At 40.3% G+C, this 22,565-nt stretch overlaps 1 protein-coding gene across 1 annotated transcript in view; it reads left to right on the top strand.

The window, feature by feature from the left end:
* The window catches only part of PLCG2 (phospholipase C gamma 2), a 70,419-nt gene that overhangs the window by 3,088 nt on the left and 44,766 nt on the right, over positions 1-22,565 (top strand). Inside the window, exons 2-4 of the mRNA XM_063312807.1 lie at positions 16,692-16,835; positions 18,049-18,142; positions 19,685-19,732. Coding sequence (XP_063168877.1) covers positions 16,692-16,835; positions 18,049-18,142; positions 19,685-19,732 — 286 coding nt within the window. The remainder of the gene's footprint in view (positions 1-16,691; positions 16,836-18,048; positions 18,143-19,684; positions 19,733-22,565) is intronic.

The raw sequence follows: 22,565 nt of genomic DNA, 5'->3' as shown, positions 1-22,565 counted from the left end.
TAAACTAATTACAGTAAGGTTTGCAGCTGAAAAATTTGTAGTTTTCATAGTGAAAGCAAATCATATACTTTGGAAATCAAAATGAAACCTCCCAAATTACAAAAATTACATGGAGGGGTAATAAAAGTTCCACACACCTTTGAATAGGTGTCAATAGAAGGAGAAAGAGACCTTTATAACACCGCAGGCAAGAGTAACGTGCAAAATATATGTATGTAAAATCCCATTCCCATTTTACACATGTGTAAAATAGTTGAACTTAAATATGTATAAAATCTCCTTAGGAGTTCATGGGCATTCTATTTAATGGACATTCCTTCCCCTTTATTACTCTTAAATTGATTGTCTACTGCAGTGTTTCTCACACTTGGCCACTTTAAGATGTGTGGGCTTCAACTCCCAGAATTCCCCAGCCAGCATGCTGGCTGAGGAATTCTGGGAGTTGAAGTCCACACAGCTTGAAGTAGCCAAGTGTGAGAAACACTGGCCTACTGTATGGGCATCATTACTTTAAGCTCTTTGATATATGAGACGTTTGCATTATAATTTATTAGAACAAAGCATGTCTAGTTTGTGCTATTGCTTATTGCTGCTTGAAGTTCTTTGTCCTTCCTTTGATTTAATTTTATTTTTTTGTAACCTGATTTTTCTGCATGATCCAGAAAAAAACTGCTACTGCTTAATAGCCAATTGAATCAGTTGGCTCTTACTCCCAAGAAATGGGGCATAGCACTTCAGCCTAGATTTCTTTTAGATGTTCCATCTCTTTCAGGGCCGATGTCCAGAGGCCCAGCCTTCTGAAAAATGTGCAAAACATGTGCCATTCCAGTTTGTGGTTTTGCCTTCCTGCCACAAATACAGGGTTGGATCATGCCTTCTTTTTTTCTCCAAGGCAGACTGTTAACTGGTTCAGTGCAAGTTTTAGCTTGTGTTTTTTTCCAAAGCCAAAACATAACTGTTTGCTATAGTTAATAAAACGGTTTATGAGGAATAGCTATGGTGTGTGATCCATTTAGAAGGTACTGCAGCATGTAGAATTTTGCAATCCAAAAGAAAATTTTGTGGGCTAACTGTCCTTAGCTTTTAAGAGAAGCTGCTTGAGTTCCTTCAAGGATGGTGAAGTATAAATTTTGCTGCTTTGCAGTATCTCCAAAACATCATTCTGTTTTTGAATGGCTTATGGATCCCTTTCCCCTTTGGCTTAGATGCAACTCTTGCATCTAAACTGTTTATAAATTGGCTTAGAATTTCTTAGTGTATTGTAACTTCTGTTTTTACTGCCTCATTTTTTCCTCCTGGGTAAGTGTTTTTGTTGAATCCAGTGCCAGGTTATTCCTAGCCATCGGTTTTGTTGGAGCGGATGTAACTGAGCACTTTGAAATACAGAATTATCAGGCAATCTCATGGTCTTGCTGGGTCATTACTAGTTTGATGAGACGAAAATGTCAGGTAAAGAGGGCAGGATGCTCTTTTGCAAACTGTTGGGCGTGCTCCAGGTTTTGCACATGAAATGTTTTAGAAAGCATTTTGCACACCTCTAAGGACAGGAATCTGAGCATCTGGGAACTCCACTTAAAGGTAGTCTTTGAGTTATGACCACAATTGGGACTGGAATTTCCATCGTAAGTTGTTGCAGTCATAACTCGAGTCACCACGTGACTTGGCCTGATTTTACAACCATTTTTACAGTGGTTGTTAAGCGAATCCAGCTTCCCCCATGGGCATTTTTTGTAAAACAAGATCACATGACCGCAGGACGTTGTGACCAGTTGTAAATGCGAACTGATTGCCAAGCACCTGAAATGTGATCATGTGACCGCGGGGGTGGTGGTGTAACATTTTGCGACAATTGGAAGTGCTTTACGGGCCATAAAGCACTCATTCTGAGGCCGTAACTTCGAATTGTTAAATGAACAGTCGTAAGTTGAAGACTACCTGTACTGCTTTCTTGGTATCTGTGATGATGCTACTAATACATACCAGCATTCCCTAGTGTTACCTATGTAGGGACTTGTCAATGCAAGGAATTACCTTACTCACACCACCAAGCCCCTGTAGTGCTTCTACTGAGTAAACAGTTGTATCACCAGTGAGAAGGATGAGAAGTGGAGCACCTCCAGTAACCCCTATAAACTTCAGGGACTCCAGTAGCTAATAATTGTCCTTTTGACAACTCAGCACAAGAGGAAGAAGAATAGGGGCATGGCAAAATACCCAAGTAGCAACCTTGTGAGCAAGAGATCCAGTCCTGATCCACTTTGAAGGAGAGAAGAGAGCTGTCCTCCAAGCATGAAAGGGAAGATCAAGGACAAGCAAAGGAAGCCAAAATTACATGCTTATAGAAGCCGCAGCTGTTAGGTCACTGGCAAGAGAACTTTAGTGGGACAACAAAATAGGTCTGAACCTGATAAATCCTGCTGAGGTGACCAAGAGGCAAGATTTGGAAACAGGGACGAGAGGAATCCGTTCTTCTTTGTTAATTAATCCTAACAAAGAGGGGAACGCTGTGATCACGTGAAAGCTTTTCTTGAGCAGTCTTTAAAATGACAATATGGATTGTCTGGCATAATTCGGGATTTTTGGTCACCTTATACCTGGACCAGGAATAACCCTCTCTTTGCTCAACCTGCATCACAAGATGGTTGTGGGGATAATCGGAAGGACTGTTGTGTAGATCCCCTTGTGGACCTTGAACTGATGGAGGAAAGATGGGCTATAGTCTAACTCAGTGTTTCTCAACCTTAGCAACTCTAAGAATTCTGGAAATAGAAGTCCACACCTCTTAAATTTGCCAAGGTTGAGAAACTCTAGTCTAACTCATTCTCTGCTACTAACAACCCTGCAAAAATAGCTTAATCTTGCCTTTCAGTCCTTCCAGAGTCCTGAATATGTTCAGCTTTCTCCATAGCCAGGCCGTCTCAAATAATAGGATAATAATAATAGCTATATAGGATTATATATCCTGCTCCAGGGCTGCTGTGGGTTTGAAAATTGCATGAGAGAAAGCACTCCCTACACTTACGAAAAGCAGAAGGATCCTGAGACATTGGCCAGCATTTGCAGGAATGGAAGGCTTGAGATGTACTAACAGAGGACTTACCTGCAAGTGGAAGGTCTTCCCTTTTTCCACGTTGTTACAAGTTGTGTGAGGTTGGGGCTGGTGGGCCGTGTCAGGAGGAATCACACTTAAAACATTGACACTTTTTTTGCCACTAGTGAATGGCCCTTTGTCAAGGGTTGCTGTTGGGTCCTGGAAGGCAGTTCTCAATTTGAAAAGTGAAGTGTTGGAGATCTGCTTTTCCTTCCTCTGTTGCACTTTTAGGGCCAGCTCTGGGCTTGTGTATTCCTTCCCCGTAATTTTCCATAGAACATGCTCTCCCTTTGTGCGTTAAGGCACGCAAAACTATGGTCAGAAAGCAAGAGACAAATCTGCATTTTGCATCTTGTCATCTGAGCCTTCCAGCCAACATTTTTATAGCTCTGTGGTTTGCTGTGATGCTGCTGAGATAGTAAAGGCAAACAAGATCATGTGCCTCCCTGAGTTGACTATGTATAGTAACGTTGTGGTACAGTAAAGGTTGGGAAAAAAGTCTTTACCCATTGCTGCTCCGCCCCCCACTTTTTTTTTTAACCCATCCACCGTTGGATTTCTACTACTGGATGAGTTACTTGCCCAATATTATTAATCTTTCCGATCGTAGGGGACTTGCTCCATATCTTAATGCTTTCCAGTCTGCACGATTTGACAATTGCTTGCCTTGTCTTTGAAACATCTACTGATGTGTTAAAGCTTCCCTTATACGTGAATCAGACTCATACGCAGAAGGTTTAACTATTCTCCATTTCAGGCCTTTTCCGTCCTTTTAACAAACATTTGTTTGCAGGCAATCACCATAAAAGCTTTGTCCTGGGACCTTGGGATCCCACATTGGGACTTTGGGATGAAACATGCAAAGCCTGTGTTCCTTCTGATTCTGCTGCAGAGCCCTGTACCTTACGGTGGTCCAAACCACCGTGATTCTGAATGGCCTCTGTCTCTAAGAAGGTGGCATCCGCCACATTTTCAGTAGGCCATCTGCTGCTCCTGATGCAGCATGAAGAGGTATTTCTTGAAGAGGCAGAACAGGTAGGAAGAGCCCCATCTGTGATTCTGGCTCCATGTGTCTGTGGTATACCAGGTATCACAGGTGTAATCAGTAATTTCTGGGCAAAGTAGAGAACGCTTTGCAGCCTACTGTTGCAGTGGTAAATCTCACATTCTCTGTGTTTGGGTTTTGGTGAACTGCAAAGTATGAGCTAAGACAAGACAGGCAGGAGTGGTGGAATGAGACAAGGAGATTAGGACAGATGGCGGAAATGTTGGATGGTTGATTTGGAATTCTCCCTGTGTTGAGGACAATTGCAATCCATTTTGAAAAGGTTTCTAAAAACTGTGTGTGTGTGTGTGTGAGAGAGAGAGAACTAGCTGTATGGAAGTGCCCTAAGTGAGGTAAACTGATAAAATAATCTTAGTTGGTTTGCCAAGCAATGCAGTCTACCTTGTCCTTCTTATGAAGACAGTGAAGAATTTCAAAAGAACAGATCCTCAGATGTGAATTTTGTCTACAAATCAGATTTTAGAAGTTGTAGGAAAATGAGAGGGATGGTAGGTTTCTCTTCTTTCACTTTCATTTATCTTTTGCTGCACGCTATGAATGGAAGGTCCTTATTATGCATATCGCTTACATACTACAGTAATTGAAGCACTGATTTAGGTTTATTTTACTTCATTTCTTTACTAAGTTTATATATCACCAATGCTTGCGGCTGTTGGCAGTTTGCAACATTTTAAAAATGCAGCCATAAAACAGTGGGATAAAGTTAATTGGAAACTGAGCAGGAATAAATGAAATACCTTATTGCATTAGTGATTATATTAAGAAGTGTTTGGGATAGTCTCATCTCCCAAAGAGACCATTTTTACTAAGGAAAAGGGATTAATTTTCTTCACCTTGCAGAAAGTGGCGTTCAACCTCTAATCATTGCTATCCACACAAGCAATATTAGAGGTTGACTCTGCCACTTTCTGCACTTCAAAGACAATTCGTCTTTTTTCCAGCCTCCCGAGAGCACAGAGGTGGAAATGATTCATTCGCCACTCTAATCGTGACTTTTAACTAACTTGTTATGAAGTCTGTGCCACGGATTCAGCAGGAGGCAACCTTCTGTGTTCCTTATCTCTATCCAAGAAAGAGTCACCTTAAAATTGTAGCCAGGTTTTAGTTCATCTCTTGAACTGCTGGCTGGTGAGAGGGAGAAAGCTTTTGATTTCCTGCACTATCACTGAACAGTCACTTCTGCCTTAATGGATGATTCATGGCTGAGGAGATGTGCCCTTACTTGATTCCCTGACACTTCCTCTTTGGTCCGAAGTAGCAACTCTGCAAAAGTCCTTTTACCCCTTCCACTATTAGAGTTGCAAATTTGGTTTGATCAGCTAGCAAGTCAGCCAAGGTCGGAATTGGTCCTTCCCAACGCTGTATTTTACACACCCAAGCAAACTTAGAATATGCCCTGATGCTAGTCAAAAAGCCATTTCAAAGGAATGGCAGCTTCTACTGTTCTTAAAAGCAAGCGTGTTTTTTTCCCCCCCTTCTCTCAGTTGTTATTTGACTGCAGTGTCAATAATTGCTTAAAATTCATTCCTGTGTCATGAAGTGGGCAACAGAGGGTCACCACCTATCTCGTTTTTGGAAATAAGCCACACGAACAGCTGTGGCACCAGATGTGTTCCTGTATGTGCTGTTTGGATGGGCAGTTTAAATATAGTCCAGCTCGCTGCAGAAGTTTAAGTTATGTGCTAACGTCGCACAAGGCATCCATTTCCTCTTTTTTCCACACAGCACCCCTGCAGGGCACCGCAGGCGTAGCTGAGTATTTGCTGCAGTCTGGGCCACATTGTAAAACATTGTAGTAGCAAAGTCAGATGTGCTTTCTGATTCTGGTAGAGTCCTCCGACATTGGTGCCCCCTGTTTAGCCCTAGCTTTGGGGATTGTTTATTACACATTAGCTGTTCCAAGGCACTAGTGACATAACAAACAGTGGTATCATTTAGAAACCTTTGCCAGCGTTTAGGTTAAGTGCCATGCGGTATGCTTTCATGCATCTTACACCAGGGTTTCAGCTGTTGATTTTAATGTGGCTTACTCTCACCTCGGTGGAATTTCAGTCATCTCAGTTTAACCTTAGGAAGGCCAACATTAATAGGCACAACATTTTCAGCCGCTTTCATTTCTGTAAACCTCACACTGCTGTTGCCCCTTCGGAGAAAATGTAGCTTTGTTAAGTAGACCTTGGGGTGGTGGCCCGCTCTACCTTTTATTTTCTCTCCTACACCCAAGTAAAAGACTAAAATTAGTTACTTTCACCTATATGGAAACACAGGTGAGTATTTGCATAATTGGACTGCATGACGCAGGAAGTCACAAGTGCTCTTCCACCGTCATCTGACTGCCTATTTTTTCCAGTTTATCTCCCCTTGTGCACCTGTCTAACTTAGATATTACCCTCTAGGGAGGAAGCTTAACCTGCTGAAAATCAGTTGTCTCAGGAGGAGGAAAAGAAAACAGAATGGTGATGGATTAATCTAAAAGGTCATCTCATCCAACATCCTTTTTCATGCAGTGTGCCCAAAAACTCGAAACACTACATCATGTATGAGTGTTAGATCTTTTTCTCACTTTTACTTCATAGGCCACCACTTCAAATTAAGGCGTGAAAAAGAATGAGTTTGGTGCTCCTCTGTGGATTTTGCTGTACACATCTTGGTCATCTTTAAACCCTTAATCTTTCATAGCAGTGTTGGTTTTTGTTACAGATTTCTATGTCAATCAATGTTCCTACATTTAGCCCAGGAACAGTATGGGTAGTCCTTGATTTATGACCACAATTGAGACCGGAACTTCCATTGCTAAGCGATGTGGTTGTTAAGTGAGTTGCATCTGATTTTATGACCTTTTTTGCTGTGTCCATTAAGCAAATTATGTGGTCATTAAGTGAATCCGGCTTCCCCCATTGATTTTGCTTGTCAGAAGCCCCCTGGGAAGGTCGCAAATGGCAATCACATGACCCTGGGACACTGCAGCCTTCATAAATACATGCCGGTTGCCAACTGCCTGAATTTTGATCACATGACCGCAGGGAATGCTGTGACGGTCGTAAGTGCGAGGACCAGTAGCAAGTCACTTTTTTCAGTGCCATCATAACTTTGGTCATTGAACGAAAGGTTGTAAGTTGAGGACTACTTGTAGTTTCACTCTGGCCTTTCTAATGTGGATTGCACTGGGAATTGGAAATGTACTGAGGCAGTACCACCCTGCCTTTCCTTTGGCTGTAAAAACACTGGATGATCCTGTTGCTGTCTTATTAGCCTAACCATTAATGTTTCACTTGATTCTCATTGAATGAGTGGCTTTTGCTAGTCAGTCCCAAAGCTTCGTCCTTGGTTCCAGTTTGATATGATTTAATTATACTGTATGCCGTCAAATCTGTGTCAACTTCAAGTGACCACATAATAGACTTTTCTCCAAGGCAATCTGTCCCTAATCTGATCCCTCAGGTGTTCTAATGGGGCATCAATTGCTGTTGTAATTGAGTCTATCCATTTTGCTGCTGGTCATCCTCTTCTCTTTCTTTCCAACTTTCCAAGCATTATAGACTTCTCCAGGGAGCTAGGTCTTCTCATAATGTGTCCAAAGTATGGTAATTGGTTTAGTTTACTGAACCTAATTCTACCCTCCCCTTTCAATTATTTACTGTTGATATGGATGCAAATGTTTTCTCTGTTTTGTTTATCCCAGTAATCATCTCCCCAGGTCCTAAGGAGGATCATATTTTAATAGTAGAGTGGCACTTCATTATCAGTAGAAAATTTCATCAGTCACCCTCAATTAAAATTAACACAGTATAACTATTTGCATACAGAAGCCTATCAAAAGATGCTCAGCTACCATTCCTAACATTTTGCAACTAATTGCTTGTTACTGAAGGCCTCCAAAGTAAGAATGTAGTGTTTTTGAAGAAGGAGCAAGGTATCTTGAGATCCTGCCACAGCACTCCACCTCTGTTCAAATCAGTTAATTTCTAGATGGAATATACCTATGATACGAAAAAGAAAATGGAAATTGATCTGTACTTACATAAGCATAAATTGACAGAGAGTCAGAAAAGACAAAATAACGGCAGATTCATACATTCAAACCCAAAACCACAGCAGTCACATAGAAAGAAGGTGATGTCGTCTGAGCTTTGAAAATTAAAAAAACTAAGTGAGTGAGAAATGCCATCTTTATTGTTCTATCCACTGAAGCTTCAGGAGTTTGAGAACAAGTCCGGAGATGAAGCCCAGATGGAATGAAGATAATTGTAAACCTTACTAGCACTTCCCTTTTATTTTTAAAATCCGATATCCTTTTGATTTGGAATGGAAGTGTCCGGTGTTTTAATGTACAGAATTCGGAATCTGGCATCTAATTTAGCCCTGTGGCTTAAATTTAAATTTGCTAAAGCCGATTGCAGAAGTCTTTTCTGGATGATACCTGATCATTTTAAGGGATGGAGAGTGGGAAATGGCACCAGGACTAGAAATTGGTACATCAGAGCTGCTAACCACAAAATTGAGCATCTTGTGTGTTTTGCTTTTCCAGATGGTGTGGCTTGATACCTGTTTTCCAGTTCTTATGCTCATGGTGGTTATAGAAGCCCAATATTTATCAAGATACAGTTCAGCTATTAAGAAAACAGAAGCTTTTAGGTTGTAACCCAGCAAATCACATCTTGCCTTCTTAGCAGCTTACTCGCTTACTTGCAGTGTTAAGTCACTGGGATCTGGGCTCTGTTCTTCGTACATCCCAAATAGCAGTTATTTAATTTGAGTAAAGCTACTCTGAATAACCTTGCAAAGATGCATTGATAAGCTTCTGTTTTCAGTTCCAAAGCATACATGTTTTAGTTCTGACCTGTGGGATGTCTTAGGTGCACTATTCTGTATTTTTTCAGCTGAGTATTGAGAATTTCCTTTCTGTGGTCATAGTAAAGACTCAATATCTATGTGGCCTCCTGACTGGTCCCTGGTCTTTTCAGCTCTTCATTTCCTCTGCATTTAATACTACTGTAACTGAACTAGGCCAGACATCCTGTTTAAGGCCATTCAGAGAAAGGACAAAATTAACCAAGCTGTTATTCTGAATGCACTTGGCACTGCAGCTTGTTTTTTATTATTATTATTATTATTATTATTTACAAAATTCATACCCCTGTGTTTTGACAAGAACCTGCCAGGCACTTAATTAACTATGCTAATGGACAATAGAACCATGTATTGAATTTTAAATTGTTTTATTGTGAACTGCCCAGGGTCCCCCGAGTGGGGGAGATGGGCAGTAATAAAAATATGATGAATGAATGAATGTATTCTTCTGCAGTTCTTCTGTAGCCTTCATCTATAATTTGGGTTGTGCTTGTAACCTTCTTAAATGAGGGTCTCTTCTATTATTTTTGAATTTGAAACTAGCATTTGAAGTATGCTTTCAGAGATCATATTGTATTGTGTTATGTATTATGGTCCACTGGGGGAGGATTTGCCCTTGAAAGAGGGAAAAAACCAATTCCAAAAACTGCTCCCTGCCTACTGCATAAGGTTAGGGAAGCTGTCTCCCCATTGACATAGTAGTTGTACCTATTAGGATTTTCTCAATATTTTTTTTACTAGCCCTCTTGTACCACCGTAGGTTTGGGAAATAATTCCCTTGGGCTGAAGGTTTCTTGGAAGAGCTGTTAAGCTGCAATGTAATGAGAGGGAATTCTAAATCTTTTTCTTCGTCAAAGTTTATATTCGAATATGTTTCCTGTGAAAATGGTTCCTTTATAGCATGATTGGGTTGAAATGTCTGAAACTCTCCTGGCCCAGCTATGATCTCTTGATATGTTAATACGGTGTAATATTACCAGAAGGAGCTTAAAATCAGACTTCACCATCCTAAGCAATCTGCAGGCATGTGGGTTTTAACTCCCAGATTTCTCAATGGAGACCATCCTGGCTGGGAATTCTGGGAGTTAATCCACACATCTGGTGGGCAGTCAGGTTGGAGAAGCATAGTGGATTATTGTTTTTATACTGTTTTTAATGGTTAGCCCCCTAGAGATGGCTGGCCATATAAAGGTATTAAATAAACAAACATCCTGTCTGTAGCACGGTACACAGTTGAGTAGAATGAAAGATCTGCGCTCAAAACAAATAAATAACATATTAGAGTCTAGCACGCATTATTTGTTTATGTACTTTCAATCTTGAAGAAGTCACCCTTGTTTTTATAAAACATGGTTTAATCTGAACAGTGTTCTCTGTGAAAGGAATGCTGTATAGTCCAGCAGTACAAATATTGTGGAATACTTACAGTGCTTAAGAAGGAATCTCTGCCATGTTGGTGATATTTCCATAAGCACTAGGTAATGCTTATTTTCAGATATTCCCTCTTATTTACACAACCATGAGGATTGTGGACCTTTGTGCTGAAATATTGCAAATAAATAAACTACTGGTGAACTTGACAGTAGGGGGTGTTTTGATGGCAGATTTCTACTCCGTTGGAAATAGGCCTACAGAGCATGATAAAATATAGCAGAAGAGAAAACCAGGCTAGTCCGAATATCAATAGAGGGTTCTGTTGTTAATTTCTATCGTCATTGTGAGAAAAACAAGGGAGGGCTGTCCATCTCTGTCTTGTGCCGTTTGTACTGACATTCCTTCTTTGCTAATGTTTTCTGTAATGTACAGTAATGCTGAACTTTATCCTTATATCTTCATCCATGCAGATGAAGACCATGGAACCAACGAATGTTCTTTGATACTAAATAACGTAAATATTTAGTAAAGCAAAAAAAAACACCCCACCTTCAGTTTTAAAGTATGATAGAAAAATTACAGCTGTTGAACGTATTTGCAATCTGCAAAGTTCTTCCAGCCAAATGTATGTGGTTTAGAGATGTACCCCTTTCAGCCTTTAATTTACTGAGTTGGAGTAAGGTATACAGAAATAATGTAGCTGATGGTTGTAACGTAAAGCTTTTTCAGATCGATGTACTAAGGTCTCAGCTGCATTTTTGGCTGTATATAGCACAGTGCCAAGCGGGGTGAAACAAGAATTAAGCTATTGTTTCCCTGTTTAGGGTCAGTGAGGCAAATTTGCAGAAGAAACAATGGCTTTTTAAATTTTCTGTTTCTCATATCAGAGGCTGATTAGTGAAAATATTGGTCATGTTGACTTTCCAAAAAGAACACAATCCCATTGTCTATATTTGCATCCAGTTCTTCTGTTTTCCACCTGTATTTTGCGTATGGATGGAAAGAGTTTGGACAATAGCTGGCTTTTGTATTGTCTGAAATATGGGATCAGCCGTTCTTTGTTTCAGTGTGCACCTGTTTTATTTAGTAAACAGTGTTTATATCTTGCTGCAATCCGTATTGACTCCGGGCGGTACTTAGGCTTTCCCCTAAATTTGCTATAAAGGAGAAAAAAAAATTGTTAGAAAAATGGAATGCCTACACCCTCTTTCCATTTATAATCTTAATGTAAATTCCTCAGCTTTAACGCGAGTCAATTTTTCTCCTTCCCCTTCCCTTCTCCCTGTTAATCATTGAACCCTGGGCCAACTTTCCTTTACAAGCAAATGTCTAATGAACCAATTTCTACCTCGCTGCTTGGCCATTTACATCAGTGCTCAAATCTAGAGGTGCTTGGAGATGGAAAGGGGTATTTTCAGGGATTTGGTATACATCCCCTCTCTATTTCTACAGCCTTTCTGGGCATAGGAGTAGTAGTAATGGCAGCTATTGTATTCGTGCTGGAGTAAGAGGACATTTCTGGAATCAGGACAGGACCTGTTATGGACATATTTTGGGGTGCCATTTTAAAAACATAAGAGCTATACCGGATCAGATCACAAATCCAGAATTAATTGTGCCTTCTGTTAAGTAATAGCAAGATGCATTTACATGGATATCTTAAATTTCCATTGCTATCTCTCCTTCCTCATGAATTTGACCAGGCAGAGATAGTCTTGAACTTCCTTATCCCTTGACAGAGGGAATTGGATACAGTGATTTATTTATTTATGATTGAATGACATTTTGTGTGTCTTTGTAGAACATCCACAAACAAAATATGGCCCTGTGGCTTCTAAGTTATTCTTATTTTCGCTGTTCATAGTTCAGGCTATGGCCGTTGTTACACTGATTGCTTGTGAAGTCTCTAGTTTGAACTAATTACTGCCCAAAGAAATTATTCTCTTTTCCTGAACCTCCTACCTGTAGCTGTTTTGGATGAGCTTCTATATTTCACAAAAGATGAAAACATCCTATCCCATCCATTTTTTCCATGCCATACAGAATTTTGTACAAGCCCCTCTGTTTACTTTGTCTTTTTGTCTAAGCTTCAGAGTCCTAACATTCCCTATTGGTAAGTTGTTCTAACTTTTCTGCAAGTTTTTCACCTGTCCAGTATCTTTTTTGAGGTACAAAGGATATTCCCAGTGTTAGCAATTTTATTTTCAGTTTAAGGATTTTTAAATGTAGATTTTTTTTCATTTTCATGAGTTCCTCTTGGGCCAGTGTTTATCCTGAAATACGCACCACAACCATTAGATCCCTTTCCATGTTGTTAATCATTAACAACCTATATTCCATTAACACACAGATTAAATCAGAATGGATTTTGTTTCCCTAGTACACATCCTTTCACAATCGCTTACGTCAGAATTAATTTGTCATTTTGATATCCCATCCTCCAGTTAAGACAGAGAAGACAACAATGGATTTGAGGCATCAACCCATAGCTTTGCTTACCATCTTACCCTGAGCCCACGTAATCAGGACAGCATCACTTGACACTGACTCAGAATAAATACAGTAGAGGCAGGTTAGGGATCAACGATGGGGGGCAGCAAATATAATTTATTTATTTGTTTGTTTGTTTGTCACATTTTTATCACCGCCCATCTCCCCCAGAAGGAGGGACCCTGGGCGGTTCACAATAGAAACAGTTTAAAAATTCAATAAAAATCATAAATAATACTATTAATCAATAAACATTAAAAAATATAAATGTTTAAAAATACATTTATTCTCTATCATGCTAGTGTGGTGTTCTCCCAACGCATGGATGGATGGAAAGCACTTTAATTTGGCTACTGGAAAAGACCCTAGGAAGTTCCATTAACTGGCGACTCTGAAGTTAAAAGTGTTTAATTTCTGTTCTAGAAGTGTTGGCCTCACAGGGTGAACCAGATAAAAACCACAACTAGATGAACTATTTCTTATTTACTGTAAAGCTACATGGACAGAATCTTGCAAGTCTGAAAGTACAATTCTCCCCGTCTCTTTTACAACCCGAGAAACTAGGGAGGGTCTCTTCTGAGCCTCTTGCCTCGCCCACTATCCAGCTGTGGACTTTGCCTTCTCTTATCTGACTGTTCCTTTGGCAGTGTCTCTTTGCCCCGTCTCCCAAGGTCTTTCCCACATACCATTGCAGAAAATGCTCCAAGGAAGGCAAACAGAGTTTGCTTCCTATACCCAAATATCTTCTACCTTTATCCCAATTTTCCTAGTTGTAGATACTTGACCTTACTTCATTTATTTCTGAAGTAAGGAGAAGGGCCTAGAGCAGTGTTTTTCAGACTTGGCAACTTTAAGATGCGTGGACTTAAACTCCTAGAATTCTGGGAGTTGAAATCCACACATCTTAAAGCTAAGTTTGAAAAACCCTGGCCTAAAATAAAGGAGAAGAGCATTGCAAACAGGTATTTATCTCCCCACTTCCCCTCTTCGTAATCTCAGCAGTATCCCAGTATTACAGTTTGAAAATTTTCCATGGAAACTTGATGGGGGATATAGATACACACAGACACACGTGTGAGCATGTACGTGCATTTGTATACTTAGACACACACGTACGCTTGTTTACTATCAGTAAATTTCTTATGAGTACGTCACGTAAAGAGCATGGAAGGTAATTCAGATTACAGACTGAAACATCATTTTATTTGCTGCTGCTCAAACCCTAACCCTTGACCTGTAGGAAGATCTGTCTGTTCTTACATCCAGTTTGCACAGTGGAATGAAACCACTTCCTCTCTTTTTGAGTCAGTGTTTTATCAAAAGAATACACATTACTTGTGTTTCAGATAGAGTTGATTTTTTTCCCCTCCCTTCTGTTCCATGTAACATAATTGTGTTAATAAAACCTGAGCATGAGGAAGCGTTTTTGAACACAGGCAGGGAAGATAGAGCCGCAATTCTGAAAATGGAAAGGAAAAATTGAGCACGCTTCCAGACAAAATGCTGGGTTGCAGCTGCTCCCCATTTTCTAAGAATGTGCATGTGGTTGATGTTGGCTCAGAAGCGTTGTCGGAAATAAACTTGATCCTTGAAGCTGGTGCTGTGCTTACAGCTTATTAACTTCACGTTAATTTTTTATGGAGGGAAACCCCCCCCCCCCAAACTTTTGAAAAATAAAAAGCAGACAAAGCAGATGCCTCCCTTGGCCACTATCAGGCTGAAGATAATTCTGAACACCAAAATGTTCACTGAAGCGTCAGTCCTACAAGGATCATTTCAATATATGTGGTCTCCACTTAGAACAAGTTCATGAAGAGTTGTCCCAAATGAAAACAAGATTACCTGAATGTAATTTACTCAAATGAGAAGGTTTTTAGTCAGACATGAAAGCGTTAATTGCCCTTCACATAACTGGTAAATATATCAGGGGTGGGGTTTGATTCAGCTAAATGGGGCTACTGTGACGAGGTGCCACCCTTTTTAACTTCACTTGGCAAGGTTGAAGCTTCAGCCCTTCTTCTGGTGCTGTGACCTGTTCTCCCTTGTTGGAGTAGCAGCTGCTGCCATCCGTTAGAAAAATCTCTTTTTGTGTTCTGCAATGGTTTTTTTGAGATGGAGAATAGCTGGTGGATGAGCATGAGCTTCCAGGTTTATTGGAGCAGGGCTGCCAATAAATAATAATAATAAAAAATAAAAATAATAAAATAAGCAAAAGGACTACCTGTGGTCAAGTTGATGCTTTTTGAAAGGTGCAAAGATAGACGTCCCTGATTCTGGTGCCTCTTGGTCACATCTAGCACAGTATCAGCCTTGCAAGGTAGTCCAGACAAGAAGCACACCCAGAAGTACTGGCCCTAACGTTAATGTAAGGTTACATTAACAGAATCTTGCAAGACTGAAAGTACAATTCTCCTCCCATCTCCTTTAAAGTCTGAGAAATTAGGGAGAGTCTCTTATGAGAGATTTGCCATTCGCCCATTCTTGCTGTGGGCTCAGCTGCCTCTTATCTGACTGTTGCCTAGTCTGCGCCTCTTCCTCCTGTCTCCCAAGGTCCTTCCCACATACCATTACACATAGTGACTTATTATTTGCTTACTTATTAAAGAAATGTATATAACCACCCATCCACCAGAGGAAGTCTGGGAAGCAAGCAGAGATAAAAACAAAATTCAGATTTACAAACAGTTAAAAACTAGGTTGCCCCATAAGAACTCTCTATGCTAACGCATCCAGACTCACTCATACCCACTCCAGAGCTCCATTAACATCCTGGCCCCAGGATATACGTGTGTGTGTGTGTGTGTACTTTTAAAAAGGAAGATATAAACTAATACAAACTAGTATACAGTAAGGAAGAAAAAATAAAAATAAAAAAGAAAGCTAAAAATGCAAGGGGAAAAAAAGTAAAAAATAGAAAAGAAAGAACAAAGATACAGAGAAGTGGCTTCCAATATTCTTCACAGCAGTTTTAAGTACACTTATATTTTAACCTCTCTCTCCCTAAAGTTACATCATGACTCGCTTCTTTCTATAATCTATCCTGTCTAATCATCAAAGCCATAAATCACAAGTTCATTTTTTTTTCATTTTTTCGCAAAAAGTCCATAAGAGCTTTCCAGTCAGCAATAAAGGGGGTTTCCAGTCCTTTCTCTAATCAAAGAAGTCAGTTTCTCCATCTCAGCAAGATCTGTCAATTTCACCAACCATTCCTCCGGAGTGGGTAGTGTTGAATCTTTCCATCTTCCTACAAATCACAATCTTGCCGCAGTAATCGTAGATTGAAATAATCTTCCATGACTTTTTTCTAACTTTTTATCCATCCTAAAAGGAAAAGTTCTTGTCCTCCAGAACTTGTCCTCATGGCTTTTCAGAAAACCAGAAGGATTGGGGTGGTCTGTATCTCAGGGGGAGGCTGTTCCACCAGTGGTGGCATGTCAGAGAAGACTTCTAGAGTCTTTCAACCATCTTTGTGCCAAAATGACAGTAATGAGGGCAGGCTTTATGTCACTTCAGTTATGGTTGAGTGAGACTGGGAAGATCCTCTGAGTTGCAGGTACAAAAATGACCCTTATCTACAAATGCAAAATCCTAGTTGTACCCTACTGATCAAGTGAGAAATACTACCAGTTAACTTGCTCTAGTTTTTTGTTTGTTAGATGGCAATGCTTTTGTTGGAGACAGCTCCAAATGAGTATGCTGTATAGCAATTATACGCTTGAGTCTGATTATGAAACCTGATATTGTAGCCACCCTGTCGAAATGGGCTTATGTTGAAATAACCTTTACATTTTGGATTTCCTTCATTTTTTTTCTTTTCAGTGGATTTAATGGAAATAAAGGAAATCCGACCAGGGAAAAACGCAAAGGATTTTGAGCGCGGAAAGGCCACACGTCAAAAAGAGGAGCATTGTTTCACCATTTTTTATGGCACTCAGTTTGTTCTCAACTCTTTAAGTCTAGCAGGTAAACATATTATATCTGAATTTCTCCTTTAAAATCTGGGATTGCGACCTTATTCCTTCCAAATCTTGCGATGGCTCCCTTCCTGCCGCTCACATAAACTTCTCTTGTTTCTGTGTTTTTATAGTTTTTAACAATGAATGTTTTATATATTTATTGGGTTTTTTTTAATTAAGTGTTGTACGCTGCTCAGAGTCACTTTTTTGTGAGATAGGTGGCCATACGAATTTTATAAATAAATTAATCAGTGCTTGTTGACATCTCCTTAATCCTTATTCCCAAATGCAGATATAAATAAGCTAATACAAGGAGTTTGGTGCTAACTGAAAGGGTAACAAAGGGATCAGATAGAGATGTGGAAGGGCTAGAAAGAAGAGGATGTATGTATAATTAACGATACAGGATTCTAAGTATTTCTGCATCTCTATTATTGTATTCTCTAAAGCCGTGTTTTTCAGACCAGTAAATTGGTTTGTTTAATGCAGTGCTTTTCAAACATGGCCACTTCAAGATGCGTGGACTTCAACTCCTAGAATTCTGGAAGTTGAAGTCCACATGTCTTCAAGTGGCCCAGTGTCATGAGTAAGGATGGCGAGCCGCATTTCTTGGTTTTCTGAAGACATTTCTAAACGTATCTCCTTAATTGCTTGTTCCTCCCTCTTTCGATGGGAGTAGGAGTTTGTTAGGATTGATGTCCTAACAACCAGGAAACACACTGAGACAAGGAACTGGTCTCTAATATTTATTGCTAGTACTTAACAGGAATCCTAACAAACCGAAGAAGCGTGGGAAAAACCCAGACATATAACCCCCAAGGGTTAAGGCGGTCCCGATCTGTGTCTCTTTGAATGGCTGAACAATTCATCAGTGCTACGCATGCGCTTGACAGTCTGGATGGGAGCCCCCTGCTCGCCATCCTTACTCATGACACCCAGGCTGAGAAACCCTGCTCTAAAGCTTTAAAATATCTTTTTACATTTTTTTTTAAATTAGTTGTTCAAGATATAATTAAGGCACATAATGCAGAGTATAAGACTGATAGAATACAAGTCTTTTATTTTTAATTCAAGGAATTGCTTCTAGACATTTTGCTTTCCTCCAGAAGTATGCAGTTTATTTCTTGGCACCAGTCAGTGGGATAACAGATGTTTCACACCCTTCTTTTTACACCAGGCAGCTTCTTAATTTGTAACTTTACATTTCCTTTCCTTTGCAGCTGACTCAAAGGATGAGGCTGACAAATGGCTTTGCGGGTTGAATATTTTGCATCAAGAAGCTATAAATGCAGGCACCCCAGCAATTACGGAGAGGTACATGGAAGAACTGTTTTGTATTTTTATATATGCCTTTTTTTTTAGGATAGCCTGTGAGAAATTTTGGAATGAACTAGGTTTAATTACTCATGGTAAGGAAAGTAGTAACAATATTCTTGGAAGGAATTGTTCTAAATGTTGGGTCTGTGCAAACATACAGTTCTCTAAAGGCTGATATGTAATACCATGTACCGCTAAAGCCATAAGCATCCTTTGGGGCAGGAGGTCAAGCAGTTACATGCATGATGTCATCAACATGTTGAGGTCATTTTGATGTCATAGTGACATCGACCAGATGTCTACAACTACAGCTGCGCTTACTCCCTGTGTAGAATTGGCTGGTTTATCTTTTTAAATGAGTTTTTCCAGTTGATCTAAGGCATGGTTCTCCAGAGTGCTCCAAAGTGGTCAGTATTGACTCCAAAGGGTCAATGAGACTATCCAAGGCAGTGTTTCTCAACCTTGGCAGCTTGAAGATGAGTGGACTTCAACTTGCTGGCTGCGGAATTCTGGGAGTTGAAGTCCACACATCTTCAAGCTGCCAAGGTTCAGAAACACTGATCCAAGGGGTCAATGTTGTTGTTGTTGTTATTATTCATAGTACTATTAAAGTTGTATTTATTAAATTATTTTCATATAATATTTGGGAGTGGATGAACAATCTGCAACTTCATGAAGGGGTTGATGAGATGCAGTGTTTTGGGACTGTTAGTCTAAGGGCATCTTTTCCCTCAGTGTTATGCATAGTGGAAGGAATTCTGTAGCAGACTGAGACAATGATCAAATGCAGTGACATTGCTAGGCAAAGCAAAGGTAGAGGGATGATGGTTGTAGGATAAAAAAAGCCTACATGAAATTGGCATAGGCTAAAGTACGTAGAAGAGAGCCAGTTTGGTCTAGTGGTTAAGGCACCAGGCTAGAAACCGGGAGACCGTGAGTTATAGTCCTGTCTTGGGCACAAAGCGAGCTGGTTGACCTTGGGCCAGTCCCTCCCTCTCAGCCCAAGAGCCAATCAGGCATAGTAGGAGAGTTCTAGTCCTGCCTTAGGCATGAAAGCCGGCTGGGTGACCCTGGGCCAGTCCCACTCTCTCAGCTCTAGGAAGGAGGCAATGGCATACCACTTCTGAAAAACCTTGCCAAGAAAACTGCAGGGACTTGTGCAGGCAGTCTCCGAGAATCGGACACGATTGAACAGGTTAAAAAAAAAAGGACTGTTGATTATACACCAGTCTTAGCTCCATGCTGAAAGTGACCAGAATGGTCTCTGTAGTCATCAAGATGCATTTTTCACATTCACACGTATACTTTATACTGTTTGATACTGAAATTATAGGCATACTCTTCAGAATCTGTCCCACAGTCATGGAAACACGAGAAAGATACTTTGCTGCTCTTTGCTCTTCATAAAAGATAATGTATTGAAACAGAAGCATTTATTTCTGTTTTTCTGTTTTATGTGTTGAAATTACAACACATTGTTAAGTCTGGTCATCTATTTACAAAACTAATCCATGCTGTATTTTTATACATTCTTTAAAGCTGGCTGAGAAAGCTGATTTACTCGGTGGATCAATCCAGAAGAAACAGGTACACGTTCATTTCAGGTTTTAGAGTTGTGCCCTGTTTTTCTTCATGTGTGTTTTTGTTGCAATAAAGTCATTGAAACTTAAAAAAAAAACACCCTTTCCTAAAATCTGATGTGAATAGGCCTATATTTGCTTTTAGATAAGTCCTTTACTTTTTGCCTTCCATGAGTTTGTGATCTGAAAAGTTTGTTTGGGTCGGGAGCAGTGTCTATATTGGTTCATAAACCGGTTCAGGTTTTTTCTGATTTAAAAAATACAGTAAATATAGGTAGGCAAATAAAGCTTGAGAAATTAACAGTAACTCTGACAATAATTTCAATTTCCAAGCCTAACCTAGACCTTGTCAGGAGCTTTGGTGTTCAGAACTGAGGTTGAAACTCAACTGTGAAAGTAGGACTGGAATAAATGCCAGAAGGGTGGGGGGATACACACACACACACACACACACACACACACTCTTGCACACAGGGTGTACCAAAAGTCAGGCCCCATAGGCTAATCACAATATGTTTTATTAATTTAATTTTTTCCAGAGAAAATGTTACTGTACTTAGCCATGTTCAGAGGTCATGCATCAAATGAGTAAGGAAATGTTTAGAAGAAAATGGCAACCAATTTGAACATTTCATGTAATTTATGTAATAAATTATCTCAGGAGTCTGACTTTATGATATATCCTCTGTGTGTGAGTGTGTGAGATACACATAGACTCCAGACTCTTGGCAAAGGTCATGAAGATTTAATCACCAAGGGAATTTTGTGGTGCCTATTGTGCCATAGAGTTTTGAAAGTTTATGCCATAATAATCTGCTGATAGGTTGCCACAGGTTCTCTGCCTGGATTTATACATTGCACTAAACCATAATGTGGCTTGTTTGGTATCAGCTTAGCATGATGTCTGAACCCAGCATTGTGGTTTGTAAGCCCAGTACCGCTGGGACTTCAAACTGCAGTCCTGTCATTCCTTAAACGATGAATGAATTTGCATGATTTCCCTCATGGATAAAAGTAATGCTTTCTTTGGTCTATGTTTGGACAAGAAAGAAATATACCACTTGTAATATTTGGCTTTTCCTGTGTATATCATAGAGGTTCTCAATCAGCCCACTGTGGGTTTGGCCAGGCAAAGCAGGAATGAGTTCTGATGGTACTCCTGCTTTGCTATATAGACTTGCTTTAGTTTCAATCTTAAGTAATCTTCCTTTAAGTTTCTAGCAACCTCCCAGGGGTGGGGACAGATCACAACCCACAATCTGAATGGCTCCACAATATAATATAATAAAAATGTAGGCGGCAGTATTGCAACCAAAAACTCTCCCCATGACCTGAGTTTGATCCCAGCAGAAGCTGGATTCTCGGGTAGCCTGCTCAGGTCGACTCAGCCTTCCAGCCTTCCGAGGTTGGTAAAATGAGCACCCAGCTTGCTGGGGAAGGTGACAACTGGGGAAGACAATGGCAAACCACCCCACTCTATAGTCAGCCAAGAAAACATCGCGAAAGCGGTGTCCCCCCAAAGGGTCGGACATGACTCAGTGCTTGCACAGGGGACCTTTCTCATGTGTGGAATTGGGATTCAACAAATGACTATTAAGGTCCACTTTTGCAAGCCCATAAGAAATGTTGAAAATAATACTGCCAATAATTGGCAAAAGTTATTGATTTACTACACTGCACTTTTTAAGAGTTTGTGGGAAGAAAGGGAGAAATGAATATGAGAAATGAGTACACCTTTTGCAAGATGTAATGGACATCTTTTTCACTAAGCCCCTTTCCTTAAAAAACAATCTTGTGATTGTTCAAAATGATTCAGTCAATCAAAATGATTGTGAGGTCAAACAAAATCTATGGAGAAGTTCTCTCTCCTTGCAAGAGGTCCTCCATTGGGATGACAAACCAGTCCTCAACCCAGATGGAAAAGGGTCAAGATAATCAACCTTCTCCAAGAATACCTGCATGCACAGAAGTTACTCTGTCAAGCAAGTTGCCCCTCAAAAGTTACGTGTAACGGAGTTGGCATAAATCTCCATATCCAGGGAAGACTTCCAGGAGTCTCATTTAGGTGGCTGATGTCACCCTGGAGGTACACTTCTGAAAGTTGTACGTATTTCATGATTGTATCTGATGGCAAATGGCTTAGCTCAGGGCCGTCTTGAAGCAGAGCATGACAATGGCATTAGCACAGCTTTCTTTAATCCAGGGATTCCATATTCTGCTGTGGCACACCACTGTTTTATTTTTGCAAACCGATTCAGTGAAACTGAAAACTCCTTCCTGTGGAAAGCTGATGCTTATCGTGTAGCATTTAGTCCCAAAGCACCTCATTTTGTATTCATGCCAATTCTTACTTGGTTCAGTGAAGTTACGTTGCCATTCCCTGCATTTTAGTTCCATGATGCCTGTAGAAGGCCTGAAGGGAAATCCTGATTGTGACAAGGAAACTGGTTGAAAGAGGCAAGAAACAGTGTTTGTGCAAATGGTCACCAGTGCTGGGTTATTCTTGCATATCAAGTCATAAGGTGCCAGGTCAAGAGCTGGATTAGCTTCCCCAGGAGCTGAAGTGGTGTGACCGAGGCTGAGTTATGAGTCTCAGGAGACGGGTGAAGGGCCCAGCCCATCCTGTTATTTGATCCTTGCTCACAACACTATACTGGCACCTGTGTTTAGATAAGAAACAGCACAATAAAGGAAGCGTGATGAATGGGAGATCCACAGGGCCCCAGAACCTTTACTGCTGCCCTAAATGTGCCCCATCTGACCTTGGCTGCCTCTTGATTGTGTTTATAACACCAAATGGTAACACAGCTGGTGTTACCTTGAGGTTAAGGAAGTGAGAC

This window comes from Candoia aspera, chromosome 11, assembly GCF_035149785.1.
Source record: "Candoia aspera isolate rCanAsp1 chromosome 11, rCanAsp1.hap2, whole genome shotgun sequence".
In the NCBI taxonomy this organism is placed as follows: Eukaryota; Metazoa; Chordata; class Lepidosauria; order Squamata; family Boidae; genus Candoia; species Candoia aspera.
Note: the sequence above shows the minus strand (reverse complement) of the source record. Positions and strands in the feature narration are given on the sequence as shown.